Here is a 24996-nt window from a genome sequence, read left to right as displayed (position 1 = left end):
GCTGTTCTGGGGCTGAGGAGATGACTCAGTGGGACAGAGAATGTGCTGCTATAGCAGAGGTGCTGCGCTCAGTTCTCAGCACCCACAGAAGGCTCACAAGCACTTATATCTCCAGCTCGAGGGGATGCAATGCCCTCTTCTGCTCTGTGGAGTCACTTGCACTTTTGTAAACATGTTCCTACACACACACACACACACACACACGATTTAATTTGTTTGTTTAACTTTTTATTTACAGAAAAAGACAGCCAAAAGTTCTTAAAAATTAGCCTCTGTCTCAGCACCTGGAAGTCATGGCTTTGGAGACGGCAGCCTCACTTTAGAAGCCTGTCTCTCCTGCTGTGTGGCTATAGCATATCTCAACTCCAGATTCCCACCCAGGTGTGGAGGTGAGTGGGGGCTGCCCACAGCAGAGTGGCCTTGGTTACCCACGCATCCCCACTCCAAGGCTGCAGGACATGCTTACCTTCCACGGCCTTCTAATCCCTTTGAAAAAATCAGGCATCCACATGGGCAGGACAACAGCTTCCCGGAGCAACTTCTTAGCCTCCTCCAGATCTGCTATGTCATCCCTTTGGAAGAACAGTTGCAAGCTTATTCAAGCCATGCCTCTGACTTCTGGCCAAAAGGTTATTACTTTAAATTTGTTTACTTAAAAGCTATTCTTATATTAAGGTTGTATTCTGATCGTTACTATACAAAAATGATCAGTGAAAACATCCTGGCGTTATTAGAACACATTATACAGCTAGCAAACTCTGTCAGCATGTCAACAAGTTAACACGCAAAGCATCCTTGGTCAGATGCTGACAGAATGGTTATTACAGATGAAGGCAGCATCAGGAGACTGGGGAGGAGAGGAGATTCACAGCAACCCACCCTTATGATGGACGCTCACCAGTGAATGCTAGGGTTCCTGGACACAATGTCCCTCTCCAGGGCTTCCACCAGATCCTTATCATACCCAGCACCATCAAACTTGGGAATCTCACCATCACTTGCGCCATCTTGCATATTTTTTCTTGCCTGCAGGTATGAGTAGAAGAAGTTACGGCCAATGACAAAATAACTCTAACTAATATCATTAAGCATATATAATGCATCTGTGTGTCCATGTGTGTGCATATATACATACCCATGTGTGCATGTGTATCCACATGTCTGTGGAGTATGTGCATGGGGCAGGGGCTGGGGTGAAATCCAGAGCCTGTGTATACTGGGCAAGCACCTTAGCACAGAGCTACATTTCTGCCCAGAGGAATCTTTTTAAAACATCGTCTTACTATTCACAATAGTATCTTCTGATTGCCTATATGCCTACTCTATTTAATTCAGCAGAAGTGTCTCAACTGGTCAGACTTATGTAATCCTCATCACACCTACATTCCTTGGCGGACAGTCCCAGGTAAGAGTTCACTAGCCCTTACTGGATCTGACTCATGGATACAAAGCATTTGCACCTCTTCTAGAGAACAGATTGCAGATGTGCCGAGAGAAAGTTAGGTACTGAGCACTGGCCTTATGACAGAACATCTCACATCGTGCTCACTTAATGCAGCAATCCGACATGTGGCTGCTTTTCCTTTCTTTATGGATAAGGAAAATGGGCCTTGGGAAAGCCAAGTAACTAAGTGCTTCTCTGCTTTTTTTTTTTTTTTTTTTTTTTTTTGATACAAATCCCTGGCTGTCCTAGACTTGCTTTGCACACCAGGCTGGCCTCGAACTCAAAGAGATCTGCCTGCTTCTGCCGCATGTGCCACTACATGCTTCTAGAAGCACTACTGGTGCTTCTTGGCCTTTTGACTAAGGTTAAATGTAAAAGTCAGACTCCCTCTACCAGTAAACGTTGGAACTAAAAATGTAGCTCAGGCCTTCCTGTCTTCTAAGTCAGCCCCTTTCCTCCGTTTGCCAATCTCACGGCTGACTGAGCTGCTAAAGGGTGCAGTGAATGGCCCAGCTGACAGATCCCCTACAGCAGCCAGTGCAAAGCTACAGCACGATGGGCCTGGGACGTTTCCAGCTCTCATAAGCTTTCCCCGGCTACTGAGTCACCACCACACAGGACTCAATGGTCTCCTTCAGTACAGCTCTTGGGGCATCATCACAGAGTAACTCATCGTGGCTCCACATGCTGTAGTAACACCCACCCACCCCTTCCCCCACCCCCCTGCCTCCGTCAGCTCAGCTGACTCGCCACTCAGAAGACCTTTTTCTTTTTCTTTTTCTTTTGTTTTTTTCGAGACAGGGTTTCTCTGTGTAGCCCTGGCTGTCCTGGAACTCACTCTGTAGACCAGGTGACCAGGCTGGCCTCGAACTCAGAAATCTGCCTGCCTCTGCCTCCCAAGTACTGGGATTAAAGGCGTGCACCACCACCACCTGACCTTTCTTTCCTTTTTCCTTTCCTTTCCTTTCCTTTCCTTTCCTTTTTTTTTTTTTTTTATTTTTATTTTTTTTATTTTTTTTTTTTTAAGACAGGCTTTCTCTGTGTAGCCCTGGCTGTCCTGGAACTCACTCTGTAAACCAGGTTGGCCTCAAACTCAGAAGTACTGGGATTAAAGGCATGTGCCACTACTGCCCAGTCAGAGGACCCTTTTCAACCACAGGATCAAGACCTAAAGAAAAGTTTAATCTATCCTAAATTCTTTTACTAATATTGTGTCTTTAAGAGAAAGAAAGAATTCTAGGCTCTGATTCTATGAGCTACAGGGTTCGGTAAGCCTCTTGCAGTACTGAGGGGGTGAATGGGAGGATGCTCAGATTTTTCAGGGATTTCAACCACAAGATCAGCTTTAATGAGGAGAGCCACACCCCTTCAGGAGCATCAGCCCCTTTTCTATCCAACAGAAAAATGAAGGGCAAAGAGTTCCAATGAGGAGACAACAGAACGATAGACTTCTCCAGTTCTACCTCTGAGATAAACAAAGAAGCACGGTACCAAAGAGAAGCAAATGGCCCATGTGGCAAATGTTCTGACCTTCTGAGCCACCAGTAAATGGTCAGACGGTGTTCTGATTTTGAGGAATGGATTACTTTGGTAGACTAGTGCTAGGGCTAGGTTAAGTGCTGAGTAATATCCTTGCATGTACTAAAATCAACTCCATTAACATAAGCTACTAGCATGACAACACAACAAGCAGTATCAACCAACTTAAAACAAGCTGTCTTAGATCACACTTTAAGGCGTGGCTAGGCCACAGCTATGAGCCAGATGCAAGTCAACCCCTAGGAACTCTGTGACCATTTTCCAGTATTCTAGAATACAAAGCACATCAACAGGTGCCAATGTTGTGAACTGAGACTTGCCACATGGAAAGCAACGTTGAAATTTCACATTTACACAAAGGCCCTGCTGGCACAGCGTGGACTGCTTTCTTAGTATCTCGTGCTATGGCTTGACACACACCGAGAGGAAGGAAAAAGCCCCGTCTCTCCGAATCACGGGACTGTCTGACGAGTCTGTCTGATGGGATAGCGGCGAGCAGGTATTACCCAGCTCCTCGGACTGCAAGCGCGGTTTCAAGGCAGCGTGAGGATGCACTGTGCCCTCAATGTGCAACTCTCTAGTCAGCGTGGGAAAGCCAAGCTGTCCACGTGGCTGAGGCCGGGATGGAGAAATGGGCAGCACGGAAGCTGACCATGGGAAGACAACCTTCCCAGGATGATACGAAGGAGGAAGAATCAAGGAGGTAAAAGCCTTTCGTGCACAGAGGAGAAGTCGACGTGAACCTCTGGATGACCTGACCTGACCGGTCCAGTCAAGCCAAGATAGTGAAGTGAGAGAACTCTGAGGCTACAGCAAAATCACAGTAAAAGTGAGCGAGAAGTGTCCTTGTCACAAATATAAATTAGGGTGGCGGCAACTGATATACATTCCTGTGACTGAGCAGAAGCAGCCCATTTGCCTCGATACTTTAATAAACAGATAGCTTTCAAGCAATGACGCTTACACCATCACCTGGGACACAGGGACTTATACAGAACACTAGACTGGAATGTCACAGAGTGACCCCTGAACATTTTCCTTAGATTTGTGCATGAGTCATTAAGGTCAGAATTAGCAACCATTTGACAGCATGGAGGCTGATAGACATTTTTCTTTTCCCTAAAGCAAAATAGTTAGCTTCTTTGTACTAATTTCTAAATTATTCATAGCAAGACAATTTCCGTAGAGATCCTTTGTGAGCCATGCCCCTCATTGTATCTGAAGAAAATGAGGCTCTAAGTGACAAAGCAAATAGTTGTAGCTTGCAGTCAGGGACTGACACAGCCTGTCCCCAAATGCAAATAATATGTGCATTTTCCTTTGCAGCTCCTCACGCTGCAGGACTGGGTGATTAAGACCCAGACAGCTGCTGCTCTGTGCCGGCCTTCCACAGACACACTGGTGAATGAGCTATACCACGGAACGATGGCCAGCTGAGAAATGGCTCACACGTCACCTGTGTGGAGGAGGATTCCAGGAACTGTGGGCCACGTAAGCTGCTGAGCTACTGCTGAAGCCACACACACACACACACACACACACACACACACACACACTAGCTGCTCTGCTCTGTCACTGCAGAGGCCGACGTGAAGCGACAGAAGAGGTGGGTTTCATTGTCAGCATTTTTCTGACAATGTGTCCTGTTTGATAAAGATTCTGACTTTCTTGTCAGGTGGTGAGCTACATAGAGTCACCAGAGTGTTGGCTGAGCTGTAGATGGCCTGTGGTCCTCTCTCTGTAAACCTGTTGCTTCTCCAGTGTCCAACTTAGCTGCTACCTGGACTCAATAGCCAAAAACAAATGCAAAATTTCTTAGACATATCATTTCTTTCCTTCCTTCTTCCCTCCCCCCCCCCTCCCTCCCTCCCTCTTTTTCTTCCGTGCTGAAGATTACATACATGGCTGGGTAAACACTCTTATCAAAGAATGTATCTCTGTGTGTGTGTGTGTGTGTGTGTGTGTGTGTGTGTAAGCCAGGGACATCAGATCCCCGTGGAGCTGGAGTTACAGGATTGTGAATCACCTGACCAAACCCAGGTCCTCTAGGAAAGCAATATGTGCTCTTAACCATTGAGCCATCTCTCCAGCTCCAATTCCTCTTCTGTAAATGCTAATTGTGCGTGATCTTTCTCATGCCTCTGTCTGTCTCCCACTGTCATGCTAGTCTAACAGCTGACATCCACGCTGCTCACTGGGTGGGTATCCTGGGAACCTGGCACACATCGACATATCCATTCTAAAAGAAGCATGAAATGGGCATTCTCATTTCCATTTCACAGAAGAGAAAACTGGCAAACACAGCCAGCTGCCTGCCTAAGCAGGAAGAGCAGCCCAGGCATTCCAGCCGCGGCCCGTGCTTGCAGCCAGTTCGTTCACAGGGCACACTGCTGCACATGGGGGCTGCTTCCACCCCACAGCAGGAGCAAACACAGGAAATGTTAGACAACAACCCCAGCCTGCAGCCCACCACAGCCCTACTGCCCCACACAGTAACACAGGCAGACAATGCAGAACGCACTTACTGACGTGGGAGCAGCTCCCGGCACTGCTCAATCAGGACCCTAGGCATGTAACCGATCCACAGCAAGCTCAGTGCTTACCAATGTGCACACTTTTTCCACAACTTTACGAGCAGGTTTAGTGTGCCAGGCTCTGTTCTAGGCACCGAGAATACAGCAATGAAGCAAGCAGACAGAGACTTCTGCCCATGTGAGGCTTAGGCCAAGGTTAGAAGGCACAGGAGCAGGCGCTTCAAGTGGTTGCATCCCCCACAAGTCCCAAGAACAGTATGCAGTGCTCTGAGGGCACAGTTAGAGGCAACGGCGGCCGGGCCAGCCAGGGCTTAGTAAGGCAGGTGGACGGACACTGCTGTCCATCTAAGAAGGAAAGCAGTGGAGGTTTGAGCAGAGAACATGAGGACACAATGTGAGCTGTGTCCCGAGCTGCTGGGGGGGAACAGAGCAAGGGCAGTGGCTTCCCTTGTGTTCCGGCTCACAATTTCTGTACTGTATAGAATGGCTGCACATGTAGTTAGTCAATTCTGAGAAAGGAGGAGTAAATATGGTTACTAAGATTTCACATCCAATCTTCCCACTTTAAAAAAAAAAAAATTTAAACAGAGATCACAAACCCTTGGCAACTTGGCAGCCTTGAAACTGGGAAAAATTTATCTCAACAAAAATATCCAAATTCTAAAATCAGGAGCTGAAGCAGGCTTGCCGAGCCAGGCTGAACTACAGTGAAGGTGCTCGCCCTGAGGGAGACACGGGTGCGACACGGCCTTCCCAGAGCCCGCGAGCTCATCTCTCAGAAACCAAGATGATAATAAATGGAAAAAGAACCAATGTGGATTTTACAAAGATAGTGCCAGCCTCTGCATATGTGCAATTCAGTCACAGTTGAGAGATAAAAATGTCATAAGATTATAAAAATGAAAATCTACAGCACTACATATTAGCTGATGTGACTTAAAATGGATAGAAGGTTTAACATACAAAGACCAGAATAAGAGAGTCCTTAAAACACCCCACTGACGAAAATACAGCCAAGCAGAAAGTTTTCAGTCGCCTAAGCTAGAAAGTATTCACACAACACACAGTAAATATACTGGTAAAACCACGACACCTTCAAGAGACCAACGATGACGATGAGGTTGATGACTGGCAATGGTGTAGAGACCTGCCCCTTCCATTATGCCAGTCACAGTGCAAACTGCTAACGCTCACTTGCAAAACTATCTGAAGCCGTGACCCCCCCAATGTCTAACTTACACATCTCTGAGGATCCCACCATCCCCACCGCTGAAGTGGAAATTACTGGTATCTTCGGAGACTCAGTAGTGTCATGTGATGTTTTTCTGGAAACTGTCTTATGAGAGGATGTTTTGCTGCGGACAGACCTGTGATATTTTTCTGGAAGCTGCCTTGTGGGAGGGCACCTGATGTTTAGAAAGAGTATAAATGTAAACCCACAAACAGTGAACGCGCATTGGATCTCCTTACAGCACTTTGCTGGTTTTCACTGATCTTTGCTTGCTATGACCTCATAGAGAGAAACATGCCTAAGAACTTCTCATGGTGATCTGACTGCTTCTTGCTGCACAAACTTGTGCCAAATTGTTGGAGCCTCCTGGTTTCTTCCGGATCCACCTGCTACTGGATCATGTGTGGTGTTTGCCGGCTAGACTGCACCGCTGCTGCTGATTCGCATTTGGAATCGCCAAGGATCTGCTTCTACTCCCTGTCCTGTTAACTTGTCTCCCCTACTTTTGGTTGGCTGTCTAAAAGGTTGAAGCATTTGAGAACCTGTATTAAAATAGGTTTTGAAAAATCCAATTCTGCACAACCCTAGTGCGTGCTCACTGTGGTGGATGCACATGCACACCAAAGAAGAGAACTATTTGACAGTCCCAGACTAGACAACCCAAAAATCTATTCCCAAGGAAACATTTAATTGTACATAATAGTGTATCACTATGAGAATTAACATACAGTATCAGCAAAAGCATAGAGAAATCTTACAAACATATTAAGTGGAGAAAGAAAATAAAAAGAAAAGGTAAAAAAATCAAAAATTCAATTCCTGAAAACAGACGCCACGAATCCCCCCAAACAGCAGCATTCTCAAACAAGATGCTACTAACTCGTAAGTCGTCCTAACACAGAGTGCTAATCACCCTAGGAAAGACGGAAGCAGCAGAGACTGGGGGAGATCGGGACCACAGCTTCTGACTTCTGAGGAGCCAATGATTTTTCTTGACCTGGGACGGTCATATTTATGATAAGAAAGCTACAAGGGTTACTATAGAAACTATCTTTTTGGTTTATAATAAACAATTATTATATTTTCAAGAATTTCATAAGCCAGTGGGGAAACACACTTAATACTATTAAACCTCACTAATAGCTTACATTATATATATATATATATATATATATATATATATAAATTTTTTTCAAGGTAATACTTAAATCTCCTCACTTTCTGATTACTACTGTCTGTGCTGTAGAAGTTTTTTTTTGTTGTTCTTTTTTTATTAGAAGTTTCTTAAATCTATGCCTTCATGGTGGTAACCCTGTAGAGTAGGGAATCACCCACCTCACGCAGACAGAGTTGAGTGGGATGCTGACCATGTCATCACGGACTCAACTCTACCACAGAAACCAGCAGGTACTCTAAGTTAGGGCTCATTTTGTTGTTGTTGACTGTTTAGACTATTAAAAGTGAGGGTTAAAATGTCAATGCAAAGTCAACCTAAAAGTAAATCATTAGAAGCTGGAGGGCTGTCTCAGAGGGTAAAACCCCCATAGGAAAGCACGAAGACATGATGCAGAAGGCCACCACCCAGGCAAAAGGCTGGGCGTGGCAATGCCACTCTAATCCCAGTGGGAGGACTAGATGAGAGGACCCAGAGCTTGCTGGCTGGCTGGCCTCACCAACCACAGCTTAGGGTCAGCATGAGACCCTGCCTCCAAAGATAAAGTGGAGAATGATAAACACCTGGGGTCGACCTCTGACCTCCACACGCAGGTATCCAAATGCATGGGCACCCACACCTAGACAAACACACGAGTACATATGTGTGCCAGACACTACACGTGCATATATATACACATGCTGTTTCTATTGTTTTTACATTATTAAAAAACACTAAAAATGAATATTCTCCCAACATTTGAAAATGGTCTTGTTTGTCAATGTTGCATGAATCATGGAGAAATGAGCCAAATTCCACGATCCTGTGCCTTTCACTGCTTTACTGCCCTCTTAAAGAAAACAAGTCACAGCCAGCATCCACGGCTACCCTGCATCCCCCATCAGTGCAGGGAGGCAGGGATGTGAGTGGGCTGACCCAGTCGGCATAAGTGCTCTCCAGGGTCCATCAAGAGCGAGCACCGTACCTTTGCTTCTCTGAATTGTGTAGACAAATTGCCACATACGCCTTATGTTAAGCATATCTGTCGTGACGCACATGTGAATGTGTCTGTGCATGAATTACATATGAACATACGTTTTCCAGAAAAGCAGTTCTTCAACACACATCAGCCCCTCGCATGAGATGATAATTCATAAAACAACTCAATTATGATTTAAGTACTTTCTTAAGTCACTACTCATGTGTGACAGTTCGTGTTTGTCAATCAGCAGGTATCATCAGAATCGTCCTGTCTTGTCTCCAGTGCCCTCCGTGCCTGTGTCTGGAAGCTAATCACAGTGAGGACAGCATTCGCCATGGCCATGTGCCGTATACAATGTAAGGAGACAAATCGCTTTAGCCTGAAAAACGGAGCAGTGGGTTCTGCGAGCGCAACCGGCCCTCCTTGAACCTGAACTCCACTTGGAAGCACGTGCAACTGTGACCAGGGACCGTGCAGGACACTATGTAGCCCAGAGGTGCCAAGCTCGTGACCATCCTGTATCAGCCTCCTGAGTGCTGGGATGACAGCCAGGTACAATTTATTAGTTTATTTTCTAGTTTATATTTATTATATGACTAACACAAAGTACATAGCTAGAAAAAATCACAGTACTCGCTGACTATGTGAACAATCCCGTGGCCCTCAGGGTTAAAAAGAAATATGGCCTAAACAGCAAATCGTGTGCAAAATGACTGTCGCTTATTTTTAAAACAGCACTTTATGCTTAGACCTAGTCTGAAGCCTATCAGAAGTTTAAAAGGAAATGGAAAAAAAATGTAATTTCTCATAAAATTTACCAGTATTTTTCTACCAGTAATTTTTTTTTTTACAGAAAATTTTGGAAAATTAAAGTCAATATGTATGCTGAGAAATGTAAGTCACTCTACTTTAACCTGAATTCTATTTTTAAAAAAATTATAAAATAAGAAACTGTCACACTTTGTCACATTGTGATCTAAAACTTGGGCGCACAGTCATAACCCTCAAAGCCCGCAGCACCATCAGCTGTTAGCAAGACGCAGGGCTGTGCTCGCAGGTGGCTGGAGAGACCGAATAAACTGAAGCACATAGCTTCAAAAGTGCCAGAGCAGCACCAAAGTGCCCAGCGCCCAGCGCCCAGCACCCAGGAGGGCAGCTCCCACTGCTGTGTGCCATTGTCCCACGGTGCAAGCCTAAACACCGCTAAGGGCAAATACGCCAGGGACCCTTGACAAGACGTAATGTATTATAAAGGCCTTTACCTGCTGAGCCTTTCATGGGCCCAAAATGATTTCCTTTTATTCTCGTTTTTTTTTTTTTTTAGACCTATAAAGTAATTGAAGCAGTTTTTAGAATTCTATACACAAATTAATAATCTCTTAGACTATGAGATGACATAAACATATGTAACTATATCTATTTTTTTTTTTTTTGCTTTTGTTGATTTTTCTGGCAGGGTATAAATTACTATGTGGACCAGGTTGGCCTTGAACTCACAGAGCTCTGCCTGCCTGTCTTCCTGGGCACGGGGATTAAAGATTCCTAGGCAGCACCACACTGAGCCTAAAAGTGGGATCTCACTGGGGAGAGAGGAAGGACTCAGCTAGGGAACAAGAGCAGACCAATCCCAGGCCCTTGTTCTGTGAACTCAAAGTGTGCATTCTGCTCTATCGTGAAACACCTGTCAGGCCACAGGCCAGAGCTCCAGGAACTAAATGTTTGTACACTTACTTAACCAAATATTCTCAAGCTAACACTATTGTTATTTTGTGCAATACAGTCTGATTTTTCTGGACTAGTTCATTTCATTATTTTGGTGCTACACACCAACCACATGATTGAAAGGGAGTCTATAACAGTCCCCGTGTTCTCTCCGTCTGCACTTTCAAAGCAGCCTCGGGAACTAGTCTCTGCTGTGATAATCATGAGACTACTGCACCTTTCAACTAGCATGACACTTCCATGTTTGTTTTTTAAGAAGTAGTTCCTTTTATTTCTGTGGTGACTCAGAGTATCTCTCGTACCTCCTCAACAACTGTAGAAATAAGAAAGGCTGATTTTCCACTGACAGTCTGAGTACTCAGCTTGTCACTGACAGAATAAGACAGACAATTACTCAGAAACATTGTAAATGAGAAGCCATTTATAACCTCTGGAGGAACATGTGTGCCTCTGACAGCTGTTGCCGGCTCGCCTTGTCCTCAGTTGAAGAGTCACACGGAAAAACTGAGACTGATTCAGTGGCAGATTTCCTTCCTCAAATCCACTCCAGCCTTCACTGGTGGGTGAGGGAAGCGGGGATCTTCACAAACTCCACCCCTCACTGGAGAGGACTGGTGCACCCACCCTGTACCGTAGTTTTTCTACTCTGGAAAGGGGAGCAGGATTGTCTCATGAACGTTCATGGATGCTGTTCATGGCCTTCCGGGAACCCAGGGCCAGGGTTACTCCGGATCTTTCTTTCTTCTGTAATCCGCAAAGGTCCACTTTACTAATACACTGATACCTCTATGTGTGCATTCACTTAACTAAATATGCCTGTGTGCGTGTGTATGTGCATGTACTTTAATAAACACATCTATAACTCTGTGTGTGAGTGAGTGTGTGTGTGTGTGTGTGTACTACACCTCTGGAATTATGTGCCTTGCAATGTGGCCTTTGAAATATAAAGAACACTAAGGAACCCCGAGAATTCAACCCCAACTACAGTAGCCACCAAAGCCCCGCTGCCAGTGAAGGAACTGAGTCTTACCTTGTCATCTCTCCCTCTTGCTCTATAGTCCTTGTCCCGACTTGCAGGTTTATCACTCTTCGATATCTGGTGTGCTCGGCCCACGAGTCCCCGGGCTCCAGCCCCCATGTCTTTCCGCAGAGGCCTCACTTCACGATTGGGCCGCCTGATTTGAGGTGGTGCTCTGACCAAAAAAAAAAAAAAAAGTTAAGTAACAATGAATCAAAGATAAAGACTACAAAGCTGCCTATGGGGATGTGACAAGTCTCCCTGCCATGTAGTGGTTGATACAATTATTAAATATAGGTGACACATAGGGATACTTTGCCAGAGTAACTACTAACCACCAACAGAGGACGCCCTGCATCCACCTGTTAACTTCAGCAGCTGGACTCCACTGACAATCTTAAATCAGGAAGAGTTCACTTAGTAACAACTAAAACCTTTTCAGAAAGGGATGGGACTTAAAACTATATTTACATAGTTCAGATGCTTTCTTTTTTACAACCAAGACAGCTTTCTCCACTTGAGCAGAAGTCAGCATTTCACTACGCAAATTACCAATGGCGGGATCCAGCACCGACATACTCCTATGAACAAAGCCATCCAAGTGGGAAGATACAGCCATGTCTGGTGAGTTACTATAGGGCTCCAGGTGTGATGGATAATTTCACTAAATCCAGACATGAACTCAATGTGCTCCCAAGCAGCCCATTTTGTCGGCTTCCACCATGCGACACACAAGGCGGAGCCTTGGAGGCTTCTCAGCACAGCACTACCCGGGCACAGCACTCCAGGTGAGGACTCCATCACTTCATCGCTTCCTTTCTCAAACCATCCAGGCTTGTTTCCCCACCGTCCCCTGCCGCCCCGCATGGCCACACTGCATGTGTGGCCGCTCTGATCCCTGTGCGCAACTGCTTTTTCCTCTCAATAGCACATTGACTGTCCCGTCTCTAGGCTCATGGGAAGTGTATTTTAGCTCTCTCTCCTTTCCTGATGTTTTTATTAGCATTTATTAATTATACATACTAATGCATCCACTGTCACATGTCAACATACAGTGCTTTGGTCACACCCCTCATTAATCACCTTCTTGCTCGCCACTAACTCCTGTGCTCTTTCGAACTAGCTCCTCTCCTCCCTCTCTCCATCACCCCCAGTGTGTGTGTGTGTGTGTGTGTGTGTGTGTGTGTGTGTTCCAATAGAAGAGTTGGTCAGAGAAGCCTGTGCACCTGAGCAGTGGCTATGCCATTGAAAAGTCCATTAACTGGGGGAGAATGGGGTCCTAGGGCCCCCCTCCCACGACAGGGTGCTAAAGGTTTCAGGCTTGTGAGGATCTAGTGCATGTAATCACAGCTGCTATGAGGTCAGAGGCACAGGAAGCGACATCCGGCCTGGAGTCAGTATCCCACCCTGCTCCCACCCTCCCTCCCAGCCCTGACTTCTTCACACCGCTTTGTCTGCAAGGAACCCTGCAGGCCTGGGGCTTTAATTCGTCCCCAGGTTTCCTTCCTGGCATCATAGAAGGCAGCAGGGTAACAGTGAATGTGACGAGCCGAGACGAGACGGGAAGTGGATGAAGACCCACATGCTCAAAGGGCAAGGGGGCACTGAGTCCTAACGCAGCGCTAATGCAAAACGACTCCCACAGGCCTTTGGCTATCACTTGGCCTCTGGTTGGTGGAACAGCCTTGGACGATTGTGGCACCTTTAAGAAGCGAGGCCTGGGTGATGGAGTGCGTTGCTTGGGGTGTGTAAGCCTTATGGTCTCATCTCTGCATCTTGGCCATCCCATGAGCAGCCGCCTCACACTTCTGCCTGCCTGGACTCCTGCAGTCACGCCTTAACTTTCATGATGAAGTGAAATCCCCAGACAACTGAGTCAAAATAAGTCATTCCTCATTAGGATTTTGTCACAGCCATGAGGAAAGTAACCATCACGTAAAACAAACAAAAACAAAACAAAAACCCCCACTGCATATTCATATTGTTGGAATCTGCTAAAAATAAGAATGACTGCTGAGAACCATACAGGTGTAGCTGGGCGGTGGTGGCACATGCCTGTAATCCCAGCACTCTGGGAGGCAGAGGCAGGCGGGTTTCTGAGTTCGAGGCCAGCCTAGTCTACAGAGTGAGTTCCAGGACAGCCAGGGCTACACAGAGAAACCCTGTCTCAAAAAACCAAAGAGAGAGAGAGAGAGAGAGAGAGAGAGAGAGAACCACACAGGTGTCTCTAAGGCTACACAGGCCCTTCATCCTGAGTGTAATCTAGTTCAACATTTATTGAACAGCCATTTTTAGTAAATATATAGCTAGTGACACTGCTGCCCCAGGAGAAGACAGACATAAACAAACAGTAGTGTGAGAGGACTTGGGGAAGAGGTCACAGAAAAATGACCAGAAGATGCTTTGGAAACTAAAGCTATATCACATTATTGCTTCTACGACATTCTTAGTCCCTTAAACAGTCTATCAATCAAGTAAACATGTGAAGAGACAGCGGTAGTGCTGCACACCTTTAATCCCGGCCCTCAGGAGGCAGAGGCTGGCAGATCTCTGAGTTCAAGGTCAGCCTGGTCTACAGAGTTCCAGAATAACCAAGGCTACCCAGAGAAACCCTGTCTTGGAAAACCAAAACCAAAGGAGAAAAAAAAAACTTGAAGAGACTGGCGAAGAATGAGAAACAATGATAAATTGCTGTCCGGAACACAGCACATCTGGGGCGGCTCAGTAGGGGAGCACCTGCCCAGCACACACCAAGCCCTGGGATCAACGTCTAGCACAGAACATAAAATAAAAGCCCAAGCCTTTAGTGTCTCAATGCAGCCTTGCTGTGGCTCCTTGGGAGACTCCAGGCCTGCCTTTTTACCATTTTTTTTGTTTTGAGGAAGAGATAGAAAGATAGAGAGTGGTTAGGTACAATTCTGATTTATATATTTGTGTGTTCTGTGTATGCAGAAAGGTCTTTCCCGCATCAGCCAAGGACCACGCCAAAGGCAAGGAGTCTCTCTCCTCTCAGCACACACCAAGTTCCTCCTATTGCTGGCAGCTGTGCTTGCTACTGAGTGACTGTCGTGTGTCCACCTTCTTAGACTCTGCTCCAGATCGGGGCCCTGCTCACTCGCCTTCAGCGCCCTGAGCCCCGACAGCTGCATGCAGCTGAGACAGTCCTGACTCTGCTACTTAGCAGCCGCTCAGAAGCCCTCCCACAGTCCTCTTCCTGCACACATCTGGCTTGGTGAGCTATGACCTAAGATTCCTTGCTAGCATGTTCAGGAGCTGCCTTCCGGGGGCTGCCGCTGAGCGTGACCTGCCACCACTATCTTGATGAGCTCATAGGAGGCCTGGATGAAGTGCTCAACCAGCTGTCGGTGGTATCTGTGGCAAGCCCCACGTCTCCCGGGAAGCACGCATGTGCTCTCTACGTCTCCAGTTCCGCCTCATTGCAGTTGGAGATTCCTTGTGTAGCAGACTCTGCCAGCGTCCCAGAGGACACCCTGGCTCCACTCTGTATTTCTTTGTCCATTGCCGCATCACTGCACAATGTCATGCTTCACTGTGGGGACTCTGTGACAACTTCCAGGCTGTGTAAGCAACAAACCCACGAGGCTTCTTTAAAAAGAGGTTTCAGTGGGGCTGCACAGTGGCCAGTGATCTCAGCCCTGACGGTCACAAAGACCAACAGTGTACTAGCAAGCAGCTTTTCAAAACTACGGCGCAACCAGCTAGCTGGACATCGTGGCATAGTGAATAAACACCAGCCTGGTAGTCTACACTATCATTGAAGAGTGACGGGAGAGACTGATATTCTAAAAATAAAAACTGATAGCTTATCAGCAATAGACCATCACTGTGAGAGCCACCAAATGCAGTCAGCAAGGATGAAAGCGAAGCAGAAAGGGGGTGTGCACATCCCTTCAGGAAACGCTTGTGTGTGCCTACTCCACACCACACAGTGGTCTTGGTGCTGGAGATACACATAGGGGATACACTGGGGAGTCCCAGGCAGGGCATGACTGTGGGGGGGGGGTGAACAATTAGCATGCGTGCAGTCTGTACAAAAAGATAGACTAAGCTGGACTTCTGGAATCATCAGAGCAAAGACACAGTAAGGGTGTCAGTCAGCAGCTTACTGTGAGAGTCAGGGGAGCCGCACACCTGTCCTGCCCACCCTGCCGGGCCAGGTGCTCACACCCTCCAGGCACTAAAGCCACTTCACTCTCAGAGCCTCTGCGTAGGGTGACCGCCAGGCACTCATTGTAATAAATACCTACATGTCCAAAATTCAAGTATGTTGTAGCAGGAGACAGATGTTGCCTACAGAGAGTTTACATAAGAAAAACAATGAACCTTTTAAAATCAAGAACAAAGCCCAACAGGATGCCCTCCCCCATCTGACACCCGGACCCTCACCTTCCTCTGAACTGACAGTAGACCCTGCACTAGGAGCAGGTTCTGTGCACTTGCCACCCTGCTCCAACTGAGCTTTCTGTCCACACGACTGCATCAGCACTACTGCATCAGCACCACCGCATCAATACCACTGCATCAGCACCTCTGCATCAGCACCACCGTATCAGCACCACCGTATCAGCACCACCGCATCAGCACCACCGCATCAGCACCACTGCATCAGCACCACTGCATCAGCACTACTGCATCAGCACCACTGCATCAGCACCACCACATCAGCACCACTGCATCAACACTACTGCATCAGCACCACTGCCAAGCATCGACTTTCCACCGTGGCAGACAGCACAGCCCTCCTAGCAGCACAAGCATTTGGCCACGTTCTGTAAATAACTAATGGAGACGCCTGGGCTTCCCCAACCACCACGCGACTCTGCTCCCTTGTCAGTGGGACCAGCTGAACCAACTGAACCAACTGCAGACCCACTGTCTCCATCCTGAACCTGGTCTGTCACTCTCTGCCATTCTCATCTAACTGTACACGCGTGGTGCGCGCTTGAAGTCTCAGACCTGGAGAAGCCACGACAGGCAGAGCGTGAGTTTGAGACAAAGCCAGGTTTTTACAGCGGAGCATGTCTCAAATATCCAAATAAAATCCTAGGATGTGTCTTTCTGACACTGTTCACTGACTTCAGGGGAGCCCACACTGCTTGGCCCCATCTGACTCCCAGCCATGTCCTGGAGTGGCTGTGTTTGTAGGAGGTTGTGAAAACTTAATTATAAGCCATGTACAGAACTCAGAAAATGTCATTTATTATTGAGACTAATCACCCCTCTACCCCCGTTCTCCAAACAACCTGAAATCAGAGGCCATCCATATTCCAGAAGATAATATAACTCCAGAACGTTAAGGGAATGGGTGTACCACCACAGGCACTGGTGTCAGTCCATACCTACTGCACCATATAAAGAACAACCTTAAAGTGTCTGTTCCTGAAGTGGAAACTGAAGGGTTCTTTGGAGAGTCAGCTGGGTGGAGTTTCGCTGGGGCAAACACAGGAAGGAGAGTTTTCCTGAAATGGACACAGGTGAAATACTAAGACAGACTCACGAAGGAATGTTTTGCTGAAGCAGACAGAGGAGAGAGGATGCTCTGCTAAAGCTAGCATGTGAAAGGACACAGGACAAAGGATTCTGTGCTAACATGCATATACTGGTCTGCCTTACATTGCATAGTTTAGCTACATTTGTCGGGACTCCTTAAAGAGAAACTCACCAAAACAAAAAACAAAAAAAAAAAAAAAACAAACAAACAAACAAAAAAAACTTGTGTTGGCTCTTGGTGCTTCCGTAGCCTCAGGGTGATTGGCAGAGTGATGTCAGCTGAGACAGGACACATGGAGGACATGTGATGTTTGGAAAGAGTATAAATAGGACTTGATGGAAAGTAAGGAGACTAAACTAACCTTGCTTACAGACCTCGCTGTGCAATGCGTGTGGGGCTCTCATATTTGCTGATCTTTTCTTCCCTGAGAGAGGCACAGCCAAGAACTTCTCCTGGTGTTCCTCCTGCTGACTTAAGCAGAAACTGAGGCCTGGCTGTCTCTGCGAGGTAGTGCCACCACTGTTGATTTGTGTTGCTGTCCTGACTCTTCCTACCCGGACTGCTGGTGTATGTGCGGAGGGTTTGCGAGTGGATCTAGCTGCTAAGCCTGCTGGCCTGTGAACTGAACTGCCCATTTCCAGACAACACAGACAGGAGTTGCTCCAAAGAACCTTTCTAAAACGGTCCACTTCCCCCATATCCTTTCTTTCTCACTACCTCTGGTGGGTGGTGGGCTAAAAGGGAGGTTAAAGCATTTGAGAACTATCATTAAATAGGTGTTTGAAAACAATTAAAGTTCCAGTCTCCATCTCAGCTGACACTGTTAGATAATTCCACTGCCCTCCTGTAGTCTGCCCCACTCTAATCCCGGTCATAGATAATTACCTAGACCCACCATTCTCTCACGCTCACTGGCCATCAGTCACCAGGTTGAGTCCCTTTTGCCCAGAATGCTTTCATATGCTCCCACAATACCAAACGCTGCCAGGGCAGGGGCCAGCTCTGTCTGGGCATTCCTCCAGTGTGCACAGGAGCCTGTGGCCAGCTCTGTAGGTGAAAGGTGCCGGCACTCCTGAGGCCAAGCCCTGTGGCCTTGGTATTGCCACTACACAGCCTATGGGGTCAAAGATAAATCATGCCTGGCATACAGCCAACGATTACAAAGCACTTGGCAGATGGGTCCCGCAGCGGTCGCCTTCCAGAGGTTGGATGCAGGGCTGTAAAGCAACCTGTGATGCGCACTCACATAGGGTAAGCTTGGAGGTACCTTGGTAACCCTGTGTGACCCTCCAAGCTCAGCAGGCTGCCTCATCCACCCCCTTAGCCAGGACCCAAGTCAGAACAGAGGTGACAGACACACTTACAGACAGAAAACCTCAGCTTCCTCTCTCTCAGTACTTGACTCCGGCCTTACCCAAACCTTTTTATTGTTGGCTGTTTTTGTTTTGTTTTGAGTGTTGACAGTTACTGAAGCTAGCAGGGCACTCAGACAGACATGTGGCAACAACCTTAATGTCAAGTCTGTAAGAAATCCCACAGGGACTTAAGGAAAACCAATCTCCTTAAGTGTATGTAGAGACACATTATACCAACTCCCCAAGCATGCACACACACACACACACACACACACACACACACGCATGCACACACGCACACACACACATGTACACACGCACACACGCACACACACATGCACACACATCTACAGAGGCCAGAGGGCAAGTGTCTCCCTCAGTGGCTCATGAACATGGAGCTCACTGACTGAGCTAGACCAACTGGCCAGTAAAACCCAGAGACCTTCCTATGTCCACCCCCAGCACTGGACTGCAGGTTCGCATACACTTCTATGCCCAGATTAATGGGGATCCGATCCCAGGTCATCACGTTTGCACAGGAAGCCCTTTACACACGGGCTCTCTCCCCAGCCCCTCCCTCCAGGGCTTGATGAAACAGCATTAGAAGGCCTATTTGGGCTTTAGTCACAAAATTACTATACGGAAAAAACTAAATGATTAATTTCAGATTCACATATACAATCTCACTTGTCCCTCCCCCAAAAGGCGTGATTGGTTAAAACCCACCACATGGGAATATAACCTGTGTATCTATCATGAAGAACTCCAAAAGTTTCTCAAAAATTAAAAATAGGAACTGGAGAGATAGATCGGCAGTGTAGAGCACTGGCTGCTATTGTAGAGTGCCTGGGTTAGATCCCGACACCCACACGGTGGCTCACGATCGTCTATAACTCCAGCTCCAGGGGATCCAATGTCCTCTTCTGGCTTCTGCAGGCACTTCCCATATGTGATCAAGATGTACAAAGACATATGTGCAGGCATATAAAAAAAAACAAAGAAATATTTTAAAAATTAAAAACAGAACTACCATATGATCCAACACGATCCAGTAATCCTTCTCATGGATATATATCTAAATAAAATTGAGTGGGGTGTTGAAGAGGCATCCATGCCCCTGTGCCCACTTTAACCCTATCCGCATGAACAAGACACGGAAGTGACTTAGAGGAGAGCAGAAAGGCTGTGAGGTGACTATCAGGCGGACTATTAGCCAGCTTTACAGAAGACAGTTCTTCTATCTGCAAAAGAAGATGAACCTAGAGGACACTGTGCTAAGTGAAACAACCACCCAGCAGAAAGACATAGAATGACATCTTGTTCACATCGACAATCTCAAACCGTCAGATAACAGCTCTGCAGAGGAAAGTGCTGGTTACCACGGCTGAAGGGAAGGGACACAGGGCTTCTCCATCCATTCTGTGCCGCTTAACAAAATCTGAGACTGGGTAATCCAGAACAAGCAGAAATGTCTTTGTTCTTATCTGGATGCTGAGAAGTCTGGGTCTGAGAAACGCACACCTGCGAGGATATTCATTCAGGAGACATGCTCCCATGCCTAGGAGTGGCATGCCATGCATGAGGGTGGCACATACCCCGCCTACCCCGCCTACACTGCCTCCTACACCACCTACATCACCTACACCACCTACATTGCCTCCTATACCGCCTACACCGCCTACACACACTGCCAACACCACTTACACCACCTACACTGCCTACCCTGCTTACACCACCTACACTGTCTCCTATACTACCTACACTATCTACCCCGCCTACCCCGCCTACACCGCCTACACCACCTACACCGCCTACCCTGCCTATACCACCTACCCTGCCTATACCACCTACCCCGCCTATACCACCTACACCACCTACGACCTTCTTCATTAAGAGCACTAATCTGTCCCTGGCCCCACACTCAGAACCCAATCCCTTCTACAGACCCAGTCCCTCAATGCTACTGCCCTGGGGACTAAGTTGCCAACACAGGAGCTCTGGCAGACAGACCACAACAGAGGTTGACACTGTCACAACGTTCCAATCATACACAAATTAATTATGGACATCTAGGATACATGAAGGTGACCACAGCTAACCATTTGTACTGTACACTGAATTTTGCTAAGGCAGATCTTGTGTTCTTACTACAAAAGGGAGAGAAAAAGGCAAATTATTGAAGTGAGGTGAGTTTAACTGTAGTCATTAATTCATAATCTAATCGCATCATTAAGTTGTATACCTTAAATACAAAATCTACTTCAATAAAGCTGGGAAAAAAATCTACCATTATTTACTTTGTAAAATGAGCAGAAAATATTTTGGGGACAGAGTGGTGCCTCTGGGGGCAGCACTTGGGGTACAGGCAAGAGGACTTGACTTTGGCCCAGACGGTCCTGCAACTGCAGTGACATGAGCTTCCGGCCTAACTCCATTCAGTGTAAGACCTCGTCTTAAAGGAATAAGGTGGAGTGAGAGCAACATCTTCTTCACACCTTCCTACCTGCATGTGTGCACACACAAGACACACGTGCACGCGCGCGCACACACACACACACACACACACACACCAAAAGGAAGGAAGGAAGGAAGGAAGGAAGGAAGGAAGGAAGGAAGGAAGGAAGGAAGGAAGGAAGGAAGGAAGGAAGGAAGGAAGGGGATTCTATTGACTATATGCTACGTCAAGTATTGTTCCAGATTCAGGCAGCCTTAGATTCAGTCTTGCAAGGACAGGTCACCTCATTAAAGAGACAGACTTACCAAGCCTAGATGTAAACTGTTATCAAAGCCATTCACTAAGGATCCAAGTAACAAAGGCCCCTCCTCTCTGACCTCCTCCAGTCACCAGCCTACCTTCGCAGGTCAGTTTTGTCACACTGAAGGCAATGGAAATACATTCTTATAAAAGACTGCTTAATCTAAGCAGCTGCTGGTGATTTAAAACATGGTTGTGAATAAATTCAGCAGATCCATGACACAGAAAGTCTAACCTCAAAACACAGGGCTGGACAGAAGCACCAGGAGAAGCTACTGTGCACATGCGCCAGGACCCTGGGCTGGAAGATGGAGAGGGAGTTATGGGCAGTCCATAAACTGAACCAGACAGAAGCACAAAAGGGCCGCCCCACTTAGTGTCCGAAGCCAAGAACATCAGCTGCATCCCTGAAGGCTTTGTAGGGCAGTAGAGAACACTTCCCTGTTGACTAAAACCATGATTCCAGTGCCGTGCTCCCACAGGGAAATTTTTTATTACATTTAAATTACTAATATTTATTTCATTAAGATTTTCAATTTCTTTATTCTACCACCACGAGTAAGAATTTAATAAATGGATATTAGGACACAGAATATATACTGAAATGTAGCCGCAAATGCTACTGGATGTGTGTGTTGTGCTCCCAGGACAGAGGGGACACACAGGAGGCCACCAATGCTGATAAGGGCTGACCAGGGCTGATGAGTGCTGGATTCGGGTTTCACTGCCTCCTTCCTGCTACGGTGACTTTGGAAAGATAAGAAGCTTAGCTTCACTCTCCTCATCTGGACATCAGTGTGCTAGAACAGTCCCTACTTGATGAGGACACGGGACAACTTAAATAAGCGACTGCTTAGAAAGAGCACATGACCAGTGGTTGTGAGCTGCTGCCCTGGCCCAGAAAACTACTGCTGACACCATATAACCTCAACACTGAAAATCCAGTATTCTCTCTGCTGGGTCCCGGAAACTGAGAGTTTATATAGAACTGCCAGAGAAAAAAATACAACTACGTCAAGATTTTCTGAATGAGATGGTTGTTAATTATTTCACTATTTGATTATTTATCTGAATAATCTTTTTTCCAGAGCTGGCCATTGGTTTTAATTTATTATCTAACTTATTACTCATCACTGAATTCTCTTATTTAATCCTCTGAGGTAGAGAGTCCCACCACACACACACACAGCATAGACCTTGAGATCAGTGTTCAGAGCACTTACAACACTGAGGCCCCATAGTCTGTGGCTCTCAGAGACGTGGCTCTGACTGGAACCTGGGCTGGCGGCTGCTGTCTTTGTAAAGAGCTTTGCCAACCAGTCATTATCTCCAGCTGAAATTTTTTTGCTTCATGACTTGAAAAGAAACAAATTTTGTAAAGGAGTAAAATAAATAATGCTCAATTCCAGCTTCCCAAAGCCTTTAACTGAGAGTGCACCATTAGCTGATCCGCCTTGTGGCAGAACATGCCTTACACACATGTCACGTCAGCGTCCTCCATGGGTGGCAGGCCACTGTTGCTTACAGAGTCTCTTCCTGAGGTCTTAAATTATGAAACCCACATCACTCAGGTATTGAAGCCCAGTCTGCACAACCTCTTGACCCATGTTTTCTTGTGGTTGCTAACATGTATGTTACGGTCTGAACATGAGGTGTGCCCACAGGTTTCTATGTTACACACAGGTCCCAGTGACGGTGCCACGTAGAACTGTCAGAAGTGAGGCTTGCTGGAAGATGGCTGCCTGGAGCGCGTACTTATCTTGTCCCAGGCTCCTTTCTCTCACTCCCTCTGCTTCCTGTGTGCCATGCAGGAAGAGACGCCGCTACTCAGAGCAGGGCACCAGGCAAGCATGGGCCTCGCCCTGCAAAGCCTTGAGCACCAAGCCTTCCTTTCCATTGTTCTTCTCAGGTATTGCCAGTGACACAAAAGTAACTCAATCAGTGTGGAAATAAGAGTCTCCTTCCCAGTCGCTAAGTCACAGAGCTCAGAGAGGCGCTTGCTGCATCCAAGAGCTATGCGTAGCTGGAGGGGGCAAGGGTACAGACTGTAACCCCAGCACTCGGGAGGCAGAGGCAGGCAGATCCGAGTTCAAGGCCAGCCTGGTCTACAGAGTGAATTCTAGGACAACCAGGACTACACAGAGAAACCCTGCCTTTAAGGAAAAAAAAGAGTATTAAAAATAAGTATAAAAATAAATGCAGTCACCAGGCAGTAGTGGCGTATGCCTGTAATCCCAGCACTCTGGGAGGCAGAGGCAGGCAGATTTCTGAGTTTGAGGCCAGCCTGGTCTACAGAGTGAGTTCCAGGACAGCCAGGGCTACACAGAGAAACCCTGTCTCAAAATAAATAAATAAATAAATACAGCCTTTGTTATAGTCATGTAAGGAAGGACACATGGCAGGAAGTGGTTGAGTTAGGGGCTTTTAATGAAGGACAATTTCCAGGTAGACAATCATCAAATGGGAAAATGTTATCTACAATTTTTATCATTTAAGTGACAAATATTAGAGTTACTGTCTGCAGGCACAGCTTTCTAAAAGTAATGACAGTCACGTAACAATTCAGAGCATATACTCTAAAATGTCAGTTTATTGTTAACTATTAGCTTTAGCAGAATTAATGACTTTCAAAAAATGAGGCACCCCATTATACACTGGGAGATCGTGGTGATCAACGGACCACAGGCATGTTATTCACACACACCCCAATATTTACTCTGGGGCCTCCAATAGAACAACCCTGACTCCTCAACTGGTGCCTTCTTTTATTCCTTAAAAAAGAGTTCTCATCTAGTACCTGCCTTCACCAGGAAAATCACAAACCACCTGTGACTTAGTGGAAGCAATTCTGAAAGAGCTAGATGGGTGTAGTGATGTGGAACTGTAATCCTGAGGGTCAGAGACAGAGGCCAGCCTGGGCTACAGCAAGTTCTAGGCCAGCCTGGGCTCCACAACAAGGCCCCGTCTTAAAACAAGAACAACAAAAAATTTGGAAAACCTCAAAAGAACAGTTAGTTGAACAGACGATCCCAACTACGAGAAAATGTATTTTCTACGGGATGACACTCTGGGCACTGAGCTACCTCACGGTGCAGAGGCAGAAGGAGGAACACTAGAAAGGCTGAATTGCAGATCCTGGTCTAACGGGACTCATACACCCAGGTCTCCTGGCCTCAGTCTCCTAACGTATAAAATCACCGGCACTACTCGCCGGGTGTTGAACTCCTACTGCGGGCAAAGCTCAGTGCCAGCGCTGAACGTTTGCTCTTTGGTTTTTAAATAAACAGAGTCACCACCCCTGCCTTTACACAGCCTCCAAGAGCAAAGAATGCAAAGAGACGTCCGCAAGCCCCGGCCGGCCACAAGCAGAATATTCCAGTCAGTCGACAAACTTGAATGAGAGGAGCAGTTCAAAGGTATGAACTGCTGGTGTTCCTTGGAGAAAGAAGACACTGTGCAGACAGAAAACAGGAAAGAGAAAGAAGAGCACAGACAAAGTGGGAATACAAGCCTTCCATGCTACTCTGAGGAGTTTGACTGGTAAGCAAGAAAGCACTGAAATGACAAGCAGCCTTCCCCACGAGGACGCCGGCAGCCCAGCCAGGAGTCCACTCTCCTCACCACTTCATTTGAAGGAGTCAGTCTCCTCTAGCAAACGGAAAGTCTGAGGCTGAAACCATGGGTCTGAAAGACTTCTCTGACCTGCTAAATCGTAGAGCGCTTGTCAGCGGGACGGCCGTAAGGAAAGTGA

At 46.8% G+C, this 24996-nt stretch overlaps 1 protein-coding gene across 4 annotated transcripts in view; it reads right to left on the bottom strand.

Annotated features, from left to right (window-relative positions):
- Katnal1 (katanin catalytic subunit A1 like 1) overlaps positions 1-24996 on the bottom strand; it is a 52402-nt gene that overhangs the window by 18369 nt on the left and 9037 nt on the right. For all 4 annotated transcript variants that reach the window (XM_052169102.1, XM_052169101.1, XM_052169103.1 and 1 more), the window contains 3 exons: positions 11636-11798; positions 899-1026; positions 467-572 (listed from right to left, as the gene is read on the bottom strand). In XM_052169102.1, the coding sequence (XP_052025062.1) occupies positions 467-572; positions 899-1026; positions 11636-11798 (397 nt within the window). The remainder of the gene's footprint in view (positions 1-466; positions 573-898; positions 1027-11635; positions 11799-24996) is intronic.

Source organism: Apodemus sylvaticus, chromosome 22, assembly GCF_947179515.1.
Source record: "Apodemus sylvaticus chromosome 22, mApoSyl1.1, whole genome shotgun sequence".
Classification (NCBI taxonomy): domain Eukaryota; kingdom Metazoa; phylum Chordata; class Mammalia; order Rodentia; family Muridae; genus Apodemus; species Apodemus sylvaticus.
Note: the sequence above shows the minus strand (reverse complement) of the source record. Positions and strands in the feature narration are given on the sequence as shown.